Below are 20227 nucleotides of genomic sequence, written 5' to 3' on the forward strand. Positions count from 1 at the left end.
TAACATGACAGACCATGCAGGCTGTGTAAAACAACCCTACGTGAAGTGGATTTTTTTTTTGTATAATTACACGTTTTTCCACTTATACAACAATTACAATATGTATTAATGACACACATCATGCACTGAAATTATTTATAGTTACATTTAAATTTTATGGAACGTCACTAGAAGTTAGTTGCTATTATTGATATGCTACAGCAGTTATAAACACTCGTCCCCTGGTGAGCCTCCCTTTTTCCCCCTCTCTCTCATTCTCACGCTCTCTCTCAAAAAAATAATAAGACAATACAAGAAGAACTCAACTGCCTCCGCTACCAATTTGTATGCCTGGAATACCTTTAAAATATAATTCAAACAGAAAGGAAGCTATTGAGGAAAACCTATTGTAGACATTTGCCCTTGACCCGGTTTGGATCAATTCCAAAATCGAATCAGTCCATCTGCTGGGTAAAGAGATAATTCCATATAAATCATTAAACCATTTGTTCTTGAAACATCATGCTAACAATAATCTCGGACAGACGGACAATCAACCTGAAAACATAATGCCTCCACCACCTATTGACGGAGACATAAAAAAAAAAAAAACGCAGCTTCGTGTGTTACCGAGAAACTAGACCAGGCTCCACAGTCCTGCAGACTTCCTGTTTCAGGAAACTTAGTGACTTTTACAAAGCATGGACACGCAAGACTCCTTCCATAAATGCAAAATAAACATCTACTCGTGGAAAACACATTTTCTTTGTTGAACAAAAGCAAGTTTTTAAAAAAAATATCCATTAATTATTAAGCTTAAATTATGTACAGCATCCGGCATACAAGTCCCTGTGTGTGAGCTGTTACTATAGAAACAAGAACATATTAGAAAGTACGCATTAACATAAACCTTCGTTCACGTTACAGTCAGAACTACTGTCAGAACCGTCCAGTTGCATAAAAGTAGCCCACACCTTCTGACCAATCAGATTTAAGAATTCAACCTTGCTGTGGCACAATTATGGAAAATCTGGATGAATTGATCATCAAACATCAGATATGTACAAATCTGTATATACACACATTATACATTAAATAGAACGTATAAAATATCTACTACAATAAACCAGATATTAGTGTTGCCACAATACTGCAATTTCTAACTTCGATACATTGAAAAATATGGATACTCGATACCATTGGACACCACGGGGAAACATTAAAGGCATAAAACATTTGATTTTTATTAAAAGATAAATACAGAAAGGCAATAACATGACAACAAGGTATATTTTTACATTAATGAAAACTTCTTGAGGATGTGCACTTGTTCAAAAGCCTCTGAGATCGTCACACATTTAAAAGGCAATAAAGTGCAAGGATAAAACAAAACGGTGCAATCTTATGTATTTTCAAATAAAAATGAATATCTTTCACAGAGTATTTTAGGCGCTGTTACCAACCATGTCCTTCAGGTGCTTTGCTAAATTAGCGTTGTTAACAAGCAACACCTGTATATTTGCTTGCGTGTGTCATTCGCCTTTCTGTGTTCATTTGCCTCAAATCTTGAAATATTTCCAAATAGCACTACTGCTGTGCCATCTTTCTAATAGCATACAGTGAGGGAAAAAGTATTTGATCCCCTGCTGATTTTGTACGTTTGCCCACTGACAAAGAAATGATCAAATAAATCTACCATTAAAATTATAGAATGAACAGTGAGAGACAGAATAACAACAAAAAAATCCAGAAAAACGCATGTCAAAAATGTTATAAATTGATATGCATTTTAATGAGGGAAATAAATATTTGACCCCTCTGCAAAACATGACTTAGTACTTGGTGACAAAACCCTTGTTGGCAATCACAGAGGTCAGACGTTTCTTGTAGTTGGCCACCAGGTTTGCACACATCTCAGGAGGGATTTTGTCCCACTCCTCTTTGCAGATCTTCTCCAAGTCATTAAGGTTTCGAGGCTGACGTTTGGCAACTCGAACCTTCAGCTCCCTCCACAGATTTTCTATGGGATTAAGGTCTAGAGACTGGCTAGGCCACTCCAGGACCTTAATGTGCTTCTTCCTGAGCCACTCCTTTGTTGCCTTGGCCGTGTGTTTTGGGTCATTGTCATGCTGGAATACCCACCCACGACCCATTTTCAATGCCCTGGCTGAGGGAAGGAGGTTCTCACTCAGGATTTGATGGTACATGGCCCCGTCCATCGTCCCTTTGATGCGGTGAAGTTGTCCTGTCCCCTTAGCAGAAAAACACCCCAAAGCATAATGTTTCCACTTCCATGTTTGACGGTGGGGATGGTGTTCTTGGGGTCATAGGCAGCATTCCTCCTCCTCCAAACACGGCGAGTTGAGTTGATGCCAAAGAGCTCCATTTTGGTCTCATCTGACCACAACACTTTCACCCAGTTGTCCTCTGAATCATTCAGATGTTCATTGGCAAATTTCAGACGGGCATGTATATGTGCTTTCTTGAGCAGGTTGACATTGCGGGCGCTGCAGGATTTCAGTCCTTCACGGCGTAGTGTGTTACCAATTGTTTTCTTGGTGACTATGGTCCCAGCTGCCTTGAGATCATTGACAAGATCCTCCCGTGTAGTTCTGGGCTGATTCCTCACTGTTCTCATGATCATTGCAACTCCACAAGGTGAGATCTTGCATGGAGCCCCAGGGCGAGGGAGATTGACAGTTCTTTTGAGTTTCTTCCATTTGCGAATAATCACACCAACTGTTGTCACCTTCTCACCAAGCTGCTTGGCAATGGTCTTGTAGCCCATTCCAGACTTGTGTAGGTCTACAATCTTGTCCCTGACATCCTTGGAGAGCTCTTTGGTCTTGGCCATGGTGGAGAGTTTGGAATCTGATTGATTGCTTGCTTCTGTGGACAGGTGTCTTTTATACAGGTAACAAGCTGAGATTAGGAGCACTCCCTTTAAGAGTGTGCTCCTAATCTCAGCTTGTTACCCGTATAAAAGACACCTGGGAGCCAGAAATCTTTCTGATTGAGAGGGGATCAAATACTTATTTCCCTCATTAAAATGCAAATCAACTTATAACATTTTTGACATGCGTTTTTCTGGATTTCCTTGTTGTTATTCTGTCTCTCACTGTTCAAATAAATCTACCATTAAAATTATAGACTGATCATTTCTTTGTCAGTGGGCAAACGTACAAAATCAGCAGGGGATCAAATACTTTTTTCCCCTCACTGTAACTAAATGCTATTCAACTGGAGCGAATGAGACGAGAAGACAGCACTGTGAGTGAGTGAGAGGAAGCGGGTCTATGTGGGCACTGCAGTGTTGGGTTGAAGAGAGATCGAGAAAGCGCAGTTGGTATCGGTGTATCGATACTGCGGAAAATATTCAGAATTGATACGTATTGAAAAATCTATATTTTTGAAAACTCTACCAGCTACATTGTTCGCTGCTTCAACTGTAAGGAGATAATGAAATGTTATGAAAGTAGTACTGACCTCCAACAGACCTTCACTCTCCAAGCTGGAGTCGTCCCCTGCACCTTCTCCCTGACTGATCAGAGAGCTCACCAGTTCACAGAATCTGAGTAAAGAAAGTCATACTCGCATGTGCACAATAGAAACCCAAAAAGAGGCATTTAAAAGAAATAACTCATTAACATGATTTACCATGGAAACAACCCTTTTCTAGTTATTGTTTAAATAAGCAAAAAAAGGCTAACACATTTCCAGTGAGTTGCACGAGACAGTCAGTGCGTTTACATGGACAACAATAATCCACTATTAACCCAATTAAGACAATACACTGATTAAAAACTACCATGTAAACGGCAATTTTTAATTACCTTAATCCGACTAAAGTCATACTCGAAGTAAACACAAATCGAATTAAGTCATGTGGAGTACTCCTGTTTTAGTCACATTGTTGACGTGTATTACAGACATGTAAACACCTTAATCACATTATTAACATCGTGTGAGAGTTTTCACTGCATTTTGCAACAGGACACGACCACACACGGCAGTGCTCAACCGTTTTACAGCGGACAAGAGAGCACGGCTGCATCCCAAACCACGTACTTGCCTACTATAGGCCTGTAGTAGACGAAATACATGTATCTCGGCTACTATATAGTAGGTAAGTACGCGGTTTGGGACGCAGCCCACGGCTTCAAGCAGTCGTCTATTAGCAGGTATAGCATGACAAATAATTAACCGCACTGGAAGCGTTCGTAAAAATTAAAAATAAAAAACACACAAAACTGTATACACGGTACCATAACGAAGACGAACTGTATGTAAATTACGTGAAATTCTGGAGGGACGTCGGACAGCGTGGCGCGGTGACGTGTGCCTTTAATGACGTGTGTCTCTAATCTAATTATGTGCTATAACATGTAACACGGGTACATGAAATGAGTATTCTAAAAGCAACTCATGTAAACACTTTAATCACATTATTATCTTAGTCAGAGTAAGGTCAATAATTAGATTTCTGCTGTCCCTGTAAACGTAGTCATTGAAATGAAATCAGGCCAAACAACAGTTTCTAAGAAGAAAGTCTCTCATCACCAAGACATGGCCAAAGTTACAAAGAACAATGCTGGGTGGAATTTTCCTGTTTGATATATTTTGGCTCAATCTTAGAAACAAATTCAACTTTACAGTACAGATCTTGGCTTAAACATACAAGAAGAACATTACAGTCCCGCCTTGCAGCTTTCTTTGGCACTCACCCTTTGCAGTGCAGATCACTTGGGAAGCACAGCTGGAAGTCATCGGAGTTGTAAAGCACATACAGGAAACAGCTCCGCTCATCAAATTTAGAGACACTAAAAGTGAAACATGACAGATCATGTAATTATATATATTATATATATATATATATATATATATATATATATATATATATGGTAAATGGCATTTGTATTTGTATATTTGTATAGGCACTTATATACTTGGCATATATATAGCGCTTTTATCCAAAGCGCTTTACACTGTGTCTCATTCACCCATTCACACACACACCAATGGTAGTAGAGCTGCCATGCAAGGCGCTAACTTGCCATTGGGAGCAACTTGGGGTTCAGAGTCTTGCCCAAGGACACTTCGGCATGTGGAGTCATGGGAATCGAACCGCCAACCCTACGATTAATGGACAACTCGCTCTACCACCTGAGCCACAGCCGCCCATAAATATAAATACCCTGCACGTGATTTGTGTTGCAAACATGTAGCTAGAAAGAAAGCCACCTACTGCTCTGAATGCTGTATGGAAAAGAAAAGAAAAAACCCAAGAGGAATGTACACAATGATGTTGACCTGTAGCCAACATGACTGTCATGCCCCAGTCACAAAAAGGAAACTACAGAAATAGCCAAAAAAGAAAGAAAGAAAGAAAGAAAGAAGGAAAGAAATCAGGAAATGAACAGTAATCATCTGGGGGAATAAAACAGAGAGCGATTCAGACAGACAGAAACAGAGAAAGAGAGACAGAAAAGAGACAGACAGACACACAGACAGAAACAGGAAAGAGAGAGAGAGAGAGTCAGAGAGGGACAGTCAGAGAATGTGCACATGAAAAACTGAATCAGACAGAGAAAGAAAGAAAGAGGCAGAAACAAAAAGGAGAGAGAGACAGACCCAGGTGTCCATACCTCACTCCACGAATTGCTGATGCAGGGAATGTCCACTCATGTAGGCCTTTCTAAATGTGGCAAGACATAATTGAACACGAACGAATGAACGCACATGCACTTGCGAATGAACACACACACACACACACACACCAGCATGCATGCTTACACACATGGTATCTAGTGAGACAGACAATGCAAAGTGTACAAAGCATTTGATATGTATGGCATAATATGGCAGCACGGTGAAACATATTCTAGTCACATAATGAACAAAAGTGTACAATTTCTGAGATGATACAGCCGGTTTATGATTGCTGTCTTGTTCTTGCCTAAGTAACACCCAATAGCATACAATATTCATGTTCAACAACCTATACACAGTGCTGTTCCAGCCTGTTGGGTGTAAACTTCACACTAATGTGTCACGTTACAAACAGTATAACTAAACCCCAGCTGTGCTAACTGCGATAATCAGGTATACTTTACACACTGACAAGTAAAACTCCCCTCCTTCAATTTCTTAAATTATTTAAACAACCTTTTAATAATTCAGTATTACTGCCAGTGCCATTCAGATGGAACTGAGGGGAAGTTTAGCAGAGCAGACAAGCGCATGCAGCATGGTGTGTACCTGTAGTGGTGTAACATGTCTCAGCTGCACGGTGCGGCTCTTGTCCTCCTCACACACGCTCACTATGCTGGGCTGGAAGATTTTAGTGGGCTCTAGGATCAGTACCTGCAATGACAACCATTACAGAACTCATTGTCTTTTTTTCTTACTGAAGTTGCTGTTTCTAATTAAAAAGCTTGAATGGAGAAGAGATCTCGACAAACTTCTGGAACACTTCTCGCCCTATGACTTTGCCTGATTCATCCTGATACATTACTTCTGCTCCAAGCTTCCACACTCACGATTCGCTTTATACTGCAGTTAACGGCCCCACATAGATACCTTAAAGATGTGCACTTCCCAAATAAACTTCATGGCCAAATCTCACCATTGATTTAATGGATAATCTCTCCAGATACTGTAGACTTGTACCTAGGACCTGCTGCTGTAATTAGAAAGACTGTCCTGTGCTCATCCCAGGACTCCTATTAACAATATGTTCAGACTGAACATCTTTTGAACACAATCTGGGGTCTCCCAGAAGAGGACCTTTTGGTTCTGCTTCCTCTTCTGGTTTCTTCCTCATGTTGTCTCAGAGTTTTTGCTGCTAGCTTGTACATTGGAGATCTAAATATAAATCTACATCCGGATTACTGTGAAGCTGCTTTGAGACAACGCATATTGTTAAAAGCACAATACAAATAAATACGATTTAATTGAAGAGATTGAACTCGTACGGGGCAACGTGCTGTAGAAAGAGTAGGTTTGCATGCTTGCACATGAAGCTCCATCCAGAAGTCGACAATTTCTTGTTTTGAGTGTTTCACCTCTGGCGGTTTGGCAAACTGTTTGTATAGAATGTATGTCTCCATGACTGATCCAACATACCTGTAAAAAAAATCCAGAAAGTACACACCAAGGCAAAAGAGTACACACACGTTAATCCCTGGATGAATGAGTGATAAAGTGTTAACTGGACATGAGTTGTGGCACTCACCACATTGGTGCTTTGAGACGGTAGAGTTTCTCTGAGGCTTCGATTACTTTCTTGTGTTCATTGGCCAGAATACCAGCCCCAAGGTAGAAACCTACATCCCAGTAATCATGCATCTTCTCCAAACTGCCCTTCCTACCGAGCAAACTGCTGAGAGTGACGCCTTTCCCCCGGAACAAAGGAAGTAGGCACAACATTACACAACAGCTTCAGTTTCAGAGAAATCAGATACCTTTTATGCACAAAATCTGTTATAATGTCAAAAACCCAAGTGAAGTTTAGAACTAAAAACAATCTTAAACAAGTACACAAACAAGGGAAACGACATCAGGTCAACCGAAAGTTTACGGCTTCTCTAAATGGACAAGTTATACATACACGTTATATACAAGCTATATATAATATATATATACACATGTTACAGACATACCGAACTTTCTCAGCTCAACAGAAGAATCAAATTCATGGCCGGCAGCCATGAGAAGCACCACGTTGTTAATGCCCGAGTGCAGTGAGGGCTCCATTTCAAACGCCTTACCATACCTTGGAATAAACATGTGGATATAAAGAATCAGACAAGACTGAGTTGTAACAGCCTTCTGAAGAACAGAGCAGTGTTCTCACAAGATTAGACTACTAACTCATTATGTGCACCATCATTTTCATCACCAATAGAAGGGTCATCAATACTCTGAGATAAGGCTCTCTCCAAAAACTTCTACACCTTATTTTAATCAAAGGATGGCGGTCTCAAAAAAAAAAAAAAAAAACCACCACGCATGCACATGAACAACATGGTGAGCCAAATTATTGTGTTAATTGGTAGGCTCAGTAACAATATCATTTTCCATTCATTTGAGCCGAGAGAAAATTAAAGATTGTAATCTAATTTATATGGGCAGGGGTCATCAGCTGGAAGACGGTGGTCCAGATGTGGACCCGGCAAAGTATTTCAGAGGACCGAACTGAATCCTTGGGAAAACAATACTGTAGTAGAGCTGATCAACATATGAAAAACGGATGGTGGGACCAGAAAGGGCACATGGGACCAGAAAGTAGCTAAAGGAGTGAGGTCATTAGTACATAAAGAGGAGAGTTTTCATAGACTTCATTAGATTTTACATTCTATTTCATTTAAGCGCTCTGGTCTGATTAGCAAACTGACAGCATGGCTTGTTTAAAAAGGTTCATGACAAAAACAATATTTAAACATGAGTGGACAGAGTGTGTTTATTCTGTGTATTTAAGCCTGTGTTTATTCTCCCCACATCAAATTCTAAATATATGTGTTGAATGTTGCTAGTCAAAACTGGTAAATTATGCCACCACTACAAACCACTCATTAATGGTTATGAATTCAAAGCTAGCGGTTTTCACCATTCACTCATGTTAGTTGCTTAATCTGACTTTTGTATAAAAGGAATTTTACAAATTTGAGTTAAACACCCCTGATGTAGGGAGTAGAGAATTGAGGCAGATTATGGATAGGGACTGGGTGCAGTTTCTCACCAGTAGCAGGCTTGATCACGGCAGTGTACATCCTTGAAGCCGGAACTCAGGAACATGTCCTTATAAATGCGTCCACAGAGACAGTATACGTCTGAGGCCACTGGCTCTCCTGACTGTAGTACGGGCAGAATGACTGATAGGGCTTTCTCACGGTCACCCTGGCGATTCCTCCTGAACAGATTAGTCAAAAGTACATGTTTGATTTAAAAATAGTCCAGATTATGAGTCATGATTATGACTTCCTAGTGTCACGAATAAATATAAAGGCTTACCTATTCAGAGCAAATATGTACTGAAACTTGATATTTGGTTGTGTAGCCACTGCACACATGGGCAAGTCATTCAGGGTTTCCACCAGATTGATTATGGACTCGTAATCCTGTAAAGGAGTCCAATATTAAATTACAATGTCAGTCGCTCATTTTACAAATGGCTGTCACAGTGATTGATTTGTTTGCCAATTACAGGACATAATACAATTTCATTATTTTGCGACACAATTTCATGCATCATTTACTCAGAATCTTGACTTCCAGTTGTATAGCATTAATCCAGAATAGAAGAATACTGTCTTACAGTGCTACAATGGGATTAGACATTAAATATTTTAATCTGTGTGGTGACATTTTATGTTGTGGATGCATGGTTTGTTTACTGACACAATACCCATCTGGCACATAAAAACAAGACACACAAAATCTTAAAGCAGGCCACCATCACACATATTGGCAACACTTGGCAACAAAAACTTGTAATGGGTACTGGCTGATACTCAGAGCTCTGATATTGATTTTGTATCTAAAAGAGGAACCAGTCCATGCAAAATACAGTAACAAAACCAGGAGTGATGGAAAAAAATATCTTAATATGGTCCAGTCCTCACCAAGCATTTGTAAGCAAGAGAGAGGGGACACAACAAATCATAACAAGACTGTAAACCATTTAATATGGTAACAGAGAAAATTAGCACTATATTTCCAGGCACGCATGCACACAGAATTCATGCTTGACCATAGTGTAAAGTCTGACCTGGATATCACGATAAGACAGCAGTAGATTCATCACTATATCAGGGCTAAGCAGCTCCACAGTGTCCAGGCGTTTCTGGATTCGGTTCAGCTCCTGGCTCAGCGATTCCCCACTGAAACGCTCGCGTGCCATTCGGATCTCCCGCCGGATTGATTCGTGCACATACTCACTAGAAAACAGTTTAAGTGAGTAATTTTATCAGCACTCCAGGATAAAAAGATTGAAAAGAATAAGCAACATGACAAGTAGACTAACAGAGACCTACACTATATGACCAACAGTTTGTGGACACCTGACCATAGCACTGATATGTGGGACTTTCCCAGACTGTTGCTACAAAGTGGGAAGCACACAATTGTATAGAATGTCTTCATATGCTGTAATATTACAATTTCCCTTCACTGGAACTAAGAGGACCAAACATGTTCCAGCATGACCATACATCTGTGCAAAAAGTGAGGCTCATGAAGACAGGGGTTGCAAAGGTTGGAGTGGAAGAACTCGAGCAGCCCTGACCTCAACCCCACTGAACACTCCTGGAACACCACCTGCACCCCATGTCTCCTCATCCAACATCAGTACTCTCAGTGTAGCTGAATGGGCACAAATCCCAACAGCAACATTCCAAAATCTAGTACAAAGCCCTCTCAGAAGATTGGAAATTGTTATAGCACCAAAGGGGGAACCAACTCCATATCAAGGGCCATGGTTTTGTAATGGGAAGTTCAACAAACACATGTGGGTGTGATAGTCAGGTGTCCACATACTTTCATCCACAGGATCCACAGTATCAACTGCACAGAGAACTACTAATTAGAAGCACATACAGTGTGCTAAGTAAACAGTGGAAAAAAGGTAATAATTTATGATGAAGATGACATAGTTTAATAAGAAAATTCTGTTTTTTTGCGTTGCTTTGACTAACTGCTGAGGGCTATGAGTGATCCTATTAACAAAATAATTAAAATCCTATTAATTTAAAAAAAAAAAAAAACCTGTTACAATACTGTGCAAAAGTCTCATAACAAAAATGCCATAAAGCAAAGACGCATTCAAATATAATAAGATTAAACATTTTCTAGCTTTCTAACTTTCAAACTTCTATAAAGAGCAGTAAACAGCACTAAATTATGTCAATATTTGTTGTGAAAACTGTTAGCATCAGTAGTCTCAGGTAGATTTTGTGCAGTTTTATAAGGAAATTGGCTAGTATTCTTTTTCTAAGCATTTTGGAAAATTTGCTATAGTTCATCATGAAATTTTGACTCACACAATTAGCATTCTTTTTTTTTTTGTCTGAAAAGGGGTGCATTACAGAATACGTTCCCTTCTTTACTGACACACAAACAGGTTTTCTGTAACGTTTCATTTTAGCTGGAAAAGTAATGCTTGAATCTAAAACGGGGTTTTTACTGATCTAATAACATAGAAGTCATCAAATAAGCGTCGAAGACAAAATTAAGACTGTTAAGTGGTTAAGACTTCTGCACAGTACTGTAGATGAGTTATAACAGTTGTATTGTGACTACAGTGTTATGTGGCATTAAATGCAATCGCTGTTGAAAATGCGACATCAGCAGACTGCATCGCGGCAGATGAGCTTAATTAGAATATATAATACAAGCAGGCAACATACAGAGACTTACCCTGAAAATTCATTAAGATAAGTGGTATTGTTAATTCTGTGACTTCTTATTCCATAGGAATTATCACAGTTTTGAAAACATCCAGGTCAATTAATGTCACATCACAACGTAATTCTTTCACCTGGTCAAACCCTACTACCCACCTTGCATGGACATGCACATTCTCAAACAGCTTCACCAGCTGCTCGACTAAAGGGGTCAGGAGAGGCTCGATGGTAAAGCTAGGCTGCAGTATCTCGGTGATTCCCCGCATTAGAGTCGCATCACAGGCAAACACCTTTCCTTGAGGTGACACCATGTAAGCAATGAAGGTGTAGCTCCCACACTGCTCCTGTGTAAGACATATGCAATCAATTGATCAATCAATAATGGAATTAATTCCTACATAAACTTTTGGAATGGAATTTTCATAAACAACTGATCACAATGAATATACCAAAACACTTATATGCACTTTCACTCACTGGGTGCACTCAAGTGCTGTTTTATTAGATAAACCAACCATACAGGCAACATTACCGAAAGCAGCCCATCTGTTCCCATACTGCTCCTGAATACGCTGTCCATCGTGGGAAGGAGACCATCAGAGGACCATAAATGGCCAGATATTATTTGTTATTTGAGGGCTGTTCACAGAACAGTAGTGACCAACCAAATAGTTTCAAACCAAAAAAAAATCTCCAGTCAACAACATGAAGGGCTAACTGACGATTAACACCGATATGTACATGGAAACAATGACCTGTTGAGTGCTAAACTAACTCTAACATGGCAAGAAAGGGGGGGGGGGGGGGGGGGGGGGGGCGACCAGCTTGTACCAGCAGCACACACTACCATGTCAATGCTGTGCTGAGAATAACTGCCTGGTACTCCTATGCCGAGTCCTTAGCACGGAAACATTCATTTTCAGGAACAGCTTCGGGTTAGAGTTGTGGTGGATCTGAAGCATGTCCCAGACATTTGGCTTGAGTAAAGCAGGAATACATAACGGACCGGACACTAGTCCATCACAGGCCAACACACACACTCACACCAAGGTTAATGTAGCTAATTCTCTTACATGCATGTTTTTTTTTAAGGAGGTAGAGAGTAAAACCAGGAGGAAACTCACACAGACACGGGGAGAGCGAACAAATCTCCACACTCAGAATTAAAAGCAGCGAGTTTTGTCGTGTGACACAGCAGCACTACCTGCACCACCTTACCAGTGATGGATGGAAAATAGGGTCTGAATGGCTAAGGACACATGTTGATTGCAGCCACAATGAGTCACTGTACACCTACAAAGTGAATCTGCAGGGTAGGGGGATCTTACATGAACAGAAAATAATGGCTCCTGCATATACACTAATACTTAGCTGAATGTCATTTTCCTCTCCCAGTGCCAAAAAGTTTCACTGAGCCACCCACCGTGAGAAGCTGCAGGTCAGTCTCTTGCTTGTTACAGTACAGTATGATGTTATTGGTCATGCTGAAGCTCTCTCGAACACCCAGGTGATAGAAGAGAGAGGGCTGACTGAGAGAATCAGTCATCTCAACTATGGCAACATCTGCAGCAACAAGAAAACAGCAGAAAGCAAACAACAGTTTAGTATGTTTAGCAATCTTGTGGAATAATGTCAGAAGGCTGTCTGTGTTACAGGTAGTGCTATACATTTACACTGAGCACTTATTCTCACACAGCTTTCTGGAAGTTTCTAGTTGTTGAAGCGTGTCTGCACTTGCCTGCGTTGTAGAAAGTATCCAGTGTGTTGGCCGTGGCGTGTGAAATAGACTCAAACGGGACGGTTTGGAGCTCGGCGTGGGAATCCGCACACGCTTCCCGAACACACCGCAGAGAAAGATTTTCCTCGCTTTGCTCCACTGAAGCGTCTTCTACCACAACATAGACTACAGACAAAGCGCGGCTGCGGCTCCGCGGTGACGTCACGCTCTTGTTAGCGCTGAGCTCCAGCGCCAGAGCGTCCTGCCATAAACTCCCAGCCGAAACCCGAACAGAGTTTCTCCTTTTCACCTCATGCAGGCTCATGCGCCTGCGCTCGCTCGTGTACATCGTTTCCTGCGTGTCTCCTACCACGTTAATAGTTTAATCCCATGATTTCCGACGACTTCGCAATTGCATACCTGAACTGCAGCGCGACGCTGTCGGGTAATTACGCAGGTGATATAGAGTGGGCGTGGCTTCTCGGCTCGACTTCGCCTGACGCGTGTCATTCCCCGCCTACTTTCGCTATCGCGTTATTCCAGATGTGGGAGCGCCATCTTTAGTCAATATTTCACTGGAAATTCATTCTGTGACCAAAATACTCGAGAACTCCGCGGTTTTGTAGAACTTGCAGTACACCCACAGAGTTTATACCGTAGTTTTGGGACACGGTTTGACGAGTTTAAATGAATTCCCGCAGAGAAAACAATAAGACAATAAGTTTACAAGTACTGAGTCTTAGCCTAGAATAAATATTGCAGCTGGTGCAAGGGATTTTACCATGATCTGTCCTTAATGATATCCACTAGACATAACATGCCAACAATAAGAAGCAACAGTTTACCAGTAGACATCCAGAGGGACCATTACAGTTTCCATTAAAACCAATACAATTCCCATTATAACCATTATAAATTCTTTGTGGTTTCTAAATGGTAAATGGTCTGCACTTATATAGTGCCTTTTAACCTTAGAGGTTCTACAATGCACCGTTTCTCATTCATACACACACCAGCCAACAGAGCTGCCATGCAAGGCACTACCAGCCTGCTATCTGGAGCAACTTGGGGTTCAGTGTCTTGCCCAAGGACACTTCGGCATGTGGGCCGGGAATCGAACCAGCAACCCTGTGATTAGTGGAGCGAGAGAGAGAGAGAGAGAAAAGCTTTGACTCTATCTGGCACCAATGATTATTTTATAAACTTATTGAATGTGACATAGGGGGGAAAATCTATGACCTTATTAAGTCAGCGTACACTGAAAGTAAATACGGAATAAAAATTAACAACAAGTGAACAAAATATCTTCCTCAGGAGCGCAGAGAGAGACAGGGCTGCTGCCCAACATTATTCAACATTTACATAAACGAACTGCCGAGCAATCTGGAGCGATCAGCTGCCCCTGGTCTCACTCTGCAGCTCAAAAATCAAATGCCTGCTCTACGCAGATGACCTGGTCCTGCTCTCTCCTGCTGAAAAGGGCCTTCAGCAGAACCTGGACCCACTGGAACAGTACTGCCAGACATGCGCCCTGGCAGGAAACCTCAAAAAGACTTGGGTCATGACCTTTCAGAAAATATCCAGATCCCAAAGAACACAACACACATTCACATTCGGAAATAAAATTAGGAAATCTAGGACTAAAAATCATTTCCACAGGCAACTTCAACTCTGCAGTGAATGAACTGAGAGATCAAGCCCACAGGGTGTTTTATGTCATCAAAAGACAATATCCTTTAGAGATTACTGTTAGAATTTGGCTGAAATATAATAATTATAATACAATTATAATTAATATATTAAAATATAATAATTATAATCAGTAATTGAGCCAATTGCCCTCTATGGCAGTGAGGTGTGGGGACCAATAACAAATCAAGAATTCACCAAATGGAAAAAACATCCAGTTGAAACCCTGCATACAGAATTCGGATAAAAAATATCCTACATCAGCACACAACAAAAAATGCATGCAGGGCAGAATTAGGCAAATATCCACTAACTATAAAAATACAGAAATAGGCAATCAAATTCTGGAAACACCAAAAACTCAGTGATTCCCAATCATATCATCACAAAGCCCTGCAATACCAAGAGCTGATCAAAGCAAACAGCCACCTCATTCAGCTGGTCAGAAGCTTTAGCCCTGAACGATCACCAACAACTACTAACCCCCATACACTGACACTTCAGACAAAAAGAACAAAGTCAAACACATCAGATTAGACCAAATTACAATATAAATGAAACAAAACTGTGTCACCTATTTGGAAACCCAAACACAACAACAGAGTAAAATGCAATACTATTTGGCCCTGAAAAAACAGTACACCATGGCAGACAGTAGACAGTGACAGATAAAAAACTGAGAAGCACCTTGACAAGGTACAGAGTGGACACGCCCTAGCAATAGAAACAGGCAGACAGAGGAAAACATGGCTCCCACAGGAAGAAAGGTTGTGCCCACATTGTAACCAAAACACAACAGAGACAGAGCTGCACTTCCTAACAGAAGCCACAAAATACACACACATCTGAGAAATATTCTTCCCCAAAATGAAAACACACACACCAAACATTTGACAATCTATTAAACAGTGAAAAACTCCCCCTCCTACTAGGAGAAGATTAAGACAATATATCTCGGCCTGCCACAATGTTAAAGACAGTGAGTTATCTGCCTTGCCCTTATGTGTCCTGCAATTGTTGTGATTACTCTTCTTTATTATTATTATTGTTTTATATATTTTTTCTTACCTTTATTAGTAAATTCACTTTTATGCTGTAATTTTACACATTTGGTCCTTCTTTTTCACTAATTCTGTATATAGTAAATTTATTTGGTCCTTAATTTGTACATTTATGTACATTGTTTGCACTATTTTCTATTTATTTTTTATTTAATCTATTAGTATTTCATTCAGTTTCATTTAATTTTGTTTTGTCTTTTATGTTATTTCTCTTGTGTTTACACTACCCTTCCCTTGGACTTGCTTTGGCAGTACAAATGTACAATTGTTTGTCATACCAATAAAGCACATAAAAACTGAAAACTGAGAGAGAGAGAGAGAGAGAGAGAGAGAGAGAGAGAGAATCCAACTGAGCAGCTGAGGGTTAAGAGTCTGTCTAAATGACCCAAGATTTGAAAACACAATCAACCCAGATCCTTAATCATTGATCCACCACTTCCTCAGGGTAACCGTCTGGTCCTCTAGTGAACCCTCTTTGACATTTTCTCTGTGACATGGGACAAGAGGAACTCTTTTAGGAAGCTAAGATCACTTTTTGTAAAAAAATAATAATAATAATAATAACTTTTTCTATGGCAGGTTGTTTTAGGCTAGAGTCTTACAAGTGCCACAAAATTCATAAAAAAATGTTGTTGCTGTAAGCTACAGTGATGAGTAGAAAGTATGCTTCACTTTTTACATGTACATTAGGAACAGCGTACAGTACATGTGACGCAAATTATGTCATCAGCAGAGTACACGCATATTGTACTCGACGCCCGATTTTTATAACTGCGCGTACTTTGTATGCGCAGGTCGCACATGCGCATTTAATTCTTTTGCTATATTTATTTGTTCCACAAGGTGGCAACAGTGACCCAGGGCTGTTGATTCTCAAGGTAATTGAAGAAAAAACGGAATAAACGGAAGAGACGGAAACGAGTGCAGGTTAGAAAGTACACACATTGTATAATTCTAGCCTTAAAGAGTATAAGGATTTGTATATGGGTGCAAATCATGGCAAGAGATTACGTGAGCATTGTTCTTTGTGTTGTTATGATTCTTCCTTCATAACAACAGACCTGTTTTACTGCTCTGTACTGACTCTAGGCCAGGAGGGACAGTGCAAGTTGTCGTAATGCGGATGCGTCAACCATCTGTGTACGCATACATATCAAAAGGAGTATACTGTGAAAGGCTATGCGTGCGACTATGCGCACGCGTGAAAAAAACAAAGCATACCAAAGGCTATATAGTGATTGGGCATTCTGTCAATAATACTGGAGGAACGGTGACAAAATCCTGATAACATGAACCCATATAAACTCAAAGAAGGAGACAACAATAAGAACACATCCATGGTTATGTTGAATTTGTTTTTTGTTTTTTATCAAAGTCTTATCAGTAACCATTTTAAGACATTTAAGAACACAATTTATATACATATAGATATATATACATCTATATGTATATAAATGTACATACTTTCTCATTTGTAAGTCGCTTTGGATAAAAGCATCTGTTAAGTGAATAAATGTAATGTAATATACATATACAGTACTTTTTTGGCAGATGTGCCAACTACCCCAATATTTTCTGCCACTCTGAAAAGTAAACTCTTTGTTGTGTGCAATTACATGTGTTTCTCCATAGGTCATAGGTCATTTTAGTCATATTGGTACATTCAGAACTACCTCACATATCACATACACACATGCTATTTTTTTTCAGTCAGATCTGGTAAAAAAGGGGCTGTTTAGATACCTCACAGCTGGGTAACAAGTTGTTTATTTTGTTATCTGTACTTTTTAAAAGTTTACTTAATAGCCTATCAGGTGATTGTTCTTCTTCTTCTTCTGCTTCTTCTTCTTATTATTATTATATAACTGTTCCAATGAGCTGGCCATCCTTTTACATGTCCTTGACTGGCCTAATCAGAGTCAGGTTGTGATCTCTGGTGAAAGACTGAAAACTCTTCCTGTCCGCCTCCATAAATCCAATGAAAGAATCACTGGCACAAACCTGCCCTCTCTCCAGGACCTTTACTGTTCCTGAGTGGGAAAATGCAGACACCTCAACACCCAGACCCTTCATATTTGAACTTCTTCCTTGTGTCAAAATAACCAGACACAACAACAGTTTCTTCCCAGTGACGATCATAGTCACTAAGGGACATGGGTCTTAAATGACATTTTCAATCTTTAATATGGAATCACTAAGCAATAAAAGTTAAGATAGTTGTGTGTTCAGGCATACTTGGCAAAGAACACCGAGTCTGATCTCATGATGTATTTATTTATTTATTCATTTTTGTTCCTGGGCAGTATGTGTTATTTCCTAACTGCTTATACAGCTTTTGTTCCCCGCAAACTATGCTTTTGTGAGCATGACATTGGGATTTTAAAATTTACCTATTTATATATTCATTTTACATTGTATAAATCAAAATGAACATGTATTATTCAAAATCTATACAAAAATGACCACAAAAGATTTAGCTGTGAGTAGTTTTTCGAGGTTTACGATTATATTGTAAATCACTTTCACAAAGCAGCCCCCAAATGTAGTCTTCCATCATGTTCTTGCTATAGTGCTGTGAAAAAGTATTTCTTGTGTTTTTGTGTATATCTCATACTAAATAGTTTTAGATCTTCACATGAAATACGACATAAAACACTTCCAAGGACAATATTTTTGTCCTTGGAAGTGTTTTATGTTGTATTTCATTTGAAGTGGCATTCAAAGTATAGTATATCCTGGTATGCTAGCCTTGCTCCTCTGAGTACGCTCCCATGTTCTCCTTGAATTTATCAAGATGAGCATCAAGGATATGGACTTTTAGAGACATCCTGCAGACTAATGTGTTGTAGTTCTTTACCAGAGTCTCAACCAGCTCCATATAGTTGTCGGCTTTGTGACTGCCCAGGAAGTCCCGAACCACTGTGACAATGCTGTTCCAAGCCACTCCCTCCTTCCTAGTGAGCTCCTTGGGAAATTTCTTGCACTCCAGGAACTTCTTTATCTGTGGGCCGTTGAGGACACCGACTTTGACTTTTGCCTAAGACAACTTAGGAAAGGCTAAATTTCAAAATACCAATGTCCTGGTCACAAAAGTAAATTTTGAGCAGATTAATGGCCATTTCATAAAGGTTTGAGGCATGAGTAATTAGAAAATAACATGTACTTCTGTGGGAAAATACATTTAAGAATGAGTTTTTTTTTATGTGTGTATCAGACATGGTAGTTTAGATAGGCAACAGTGTCAGCTGTATTACACTGTTAAACGGAGCTGTTAAGTGGAGGTCTCTGCCAGATCCTGTTCACCTTTTTGTGGGTCGAAAAAGAATGGCTTACTGAAGCTATCACCTTTGGTGTGTGTTGGGTCTTGGTGCCTCCGTACCAGTCACTGAATTGATGACCATCGTTCATGATTTATTCATTGTCTGAGTCAAATGTAAATATAATGGCTTAGGTGTGGACCTTCTTTTATCCCTATGATAATGAAGTAGTCTGAGTGATATTTACATTTACGGCATTTGGCAGCTGCCATTATCCAGAGAGACTTACATTTGTTTCATTTATACAACTGAGGTTTAAGGGCCTTGCTCAAGGGCCCAGTGGTGGCAGCATGGCAGTGCTGGGATTTGAACTCATGACCTTCCAAGCAGTTATCCAATATCTTATCCACTAAGCTACCACTGCCCACTGATATAAGAATGTTGATTGGATTAAGGGCTGGTGAAACTCCAGGGTCTGGGGAGGGTTCCTACAACTGCTTACTTACTTTGTACACTTTGTTTACAGTCATCAACTGGGTGCTTTATCTTCTCATGGAAGGACAGCCGCCTAAATATCTTTAAAACTACAATGTATAGCTCATTGTTTTAGACTTGATGACTGCAGCACAAGACAGCAGGTTCTGACCTGTAGACTGAGGCTCCTGATGTTCTACAATAAAGAACCCTGCTGAAGCTTTACCCGAGTCTCCTGGTCTTCGCTTCTGAGTTTCCAACACTACCCAGGAACGAAAATTGTGTACCTGGTATGATCATTAAATTAAAATTTTAAATCTAAAATACATTTCAATGATTAATTGTGAATAATAAAAATAACATGATGAGTTAAGGTTCTATCAGGGGTGCCATTGGCAGGAGGAAAAAAACAGAATATTAATGTCTTGATGCAAATGAGATAAGACCGAGCAAAAGGGATTTTACATTTATTAAACATAACCAGCAAACACACACAGACTTTGGATCAAAATTTACTAGTGATCATGACTTAATACAGACTATATGTTCAGGAAAGATGTGCTCTTGGTATGGCTCACTGAAAAATGCAAAGAGGAGGAATGTGTGTGGGTTATGTATGTAAGTTATTCAAGAGGAACGGTGGGAAGA

The 20227-nt window shown here is 39.9% G+C and overlaps 1 protein-coding gene across 3 annotated transcripts in view; it reads right to left on the minus strand.

Annotated features, from left to right (window-relative positions):
- si:ch211-1i11.3 (mitogen-activated protein kinase kinase kinase 5) overlaps positions 1–13579 on the minus strand; it is a 28114-nt gene extending 14535 nt beyond the window's left edge. Inside the window, exons 1-13 of one of the 3 annotated variants that reach the window (XM_053682636.1) lie at positions 13120–13578; positions 12805–12944; positions 11538–11725; positions 9749–9917; positions 8992–9098; positions 8720–8890; positions 7641–7753; positions 7214–7373; positions 6954–7104; positions 6238–6342; positions 5625–5674; positions 4704–4799; positions 3466–3550 (exon numbers count right to left, since the gene is read on the minus strand). In XM_053682636.1, the coding sequence (XP_053538611.1) occupies positions 3466–3550; positions 4704–4799; positions 5625–5674; positions 6238–6342; positions 6954–7104; positions 7214–7373; positions 7641–7753; positions 8720–8890; positions 8992–9098; positions 9749–9917; positions 11538–11725; positions 12805–12944; positions 13120–13447 (1863 nt within the window). In that variant the 5' untranslated portion in view covers positions 13448–13578. Of the gene's footprint in view, positions 1–3465; positions 3551–4703; positions 4800–5624; positions 5675–6237; positions 6343–6953; positions 7105–7213; positions 7374–7640; positions 7754–8719; positions 8891–8991; positions 9099–9748; positions 9918–11537; positions 11726–12804; positions 12945–13119 lie in introns of all 3 variants that reach the window. The other 2 variants (XM_053682639.1, XM_017473018.3) reach the window with 2 other exon arrangements.
- Positions 13580–20227: the final 6648 nt, after the last annotated feature.

The sequence above is a fragment of the Ictalurus punctatus genome, chromosome 1 (assembly GCF_001660625.3).
Source record: "Ictalurus punctatus breed USDA103 chromosome 1, Coco_2.0, whole genome shotgun sequence".
NCBI classification, from domain to species: Eukaryota; Metazoa; Chordata; class Actinopteri; order Siluriformes; family Ictaluridae; genus Ictalurus; species Ictalurus punctatus.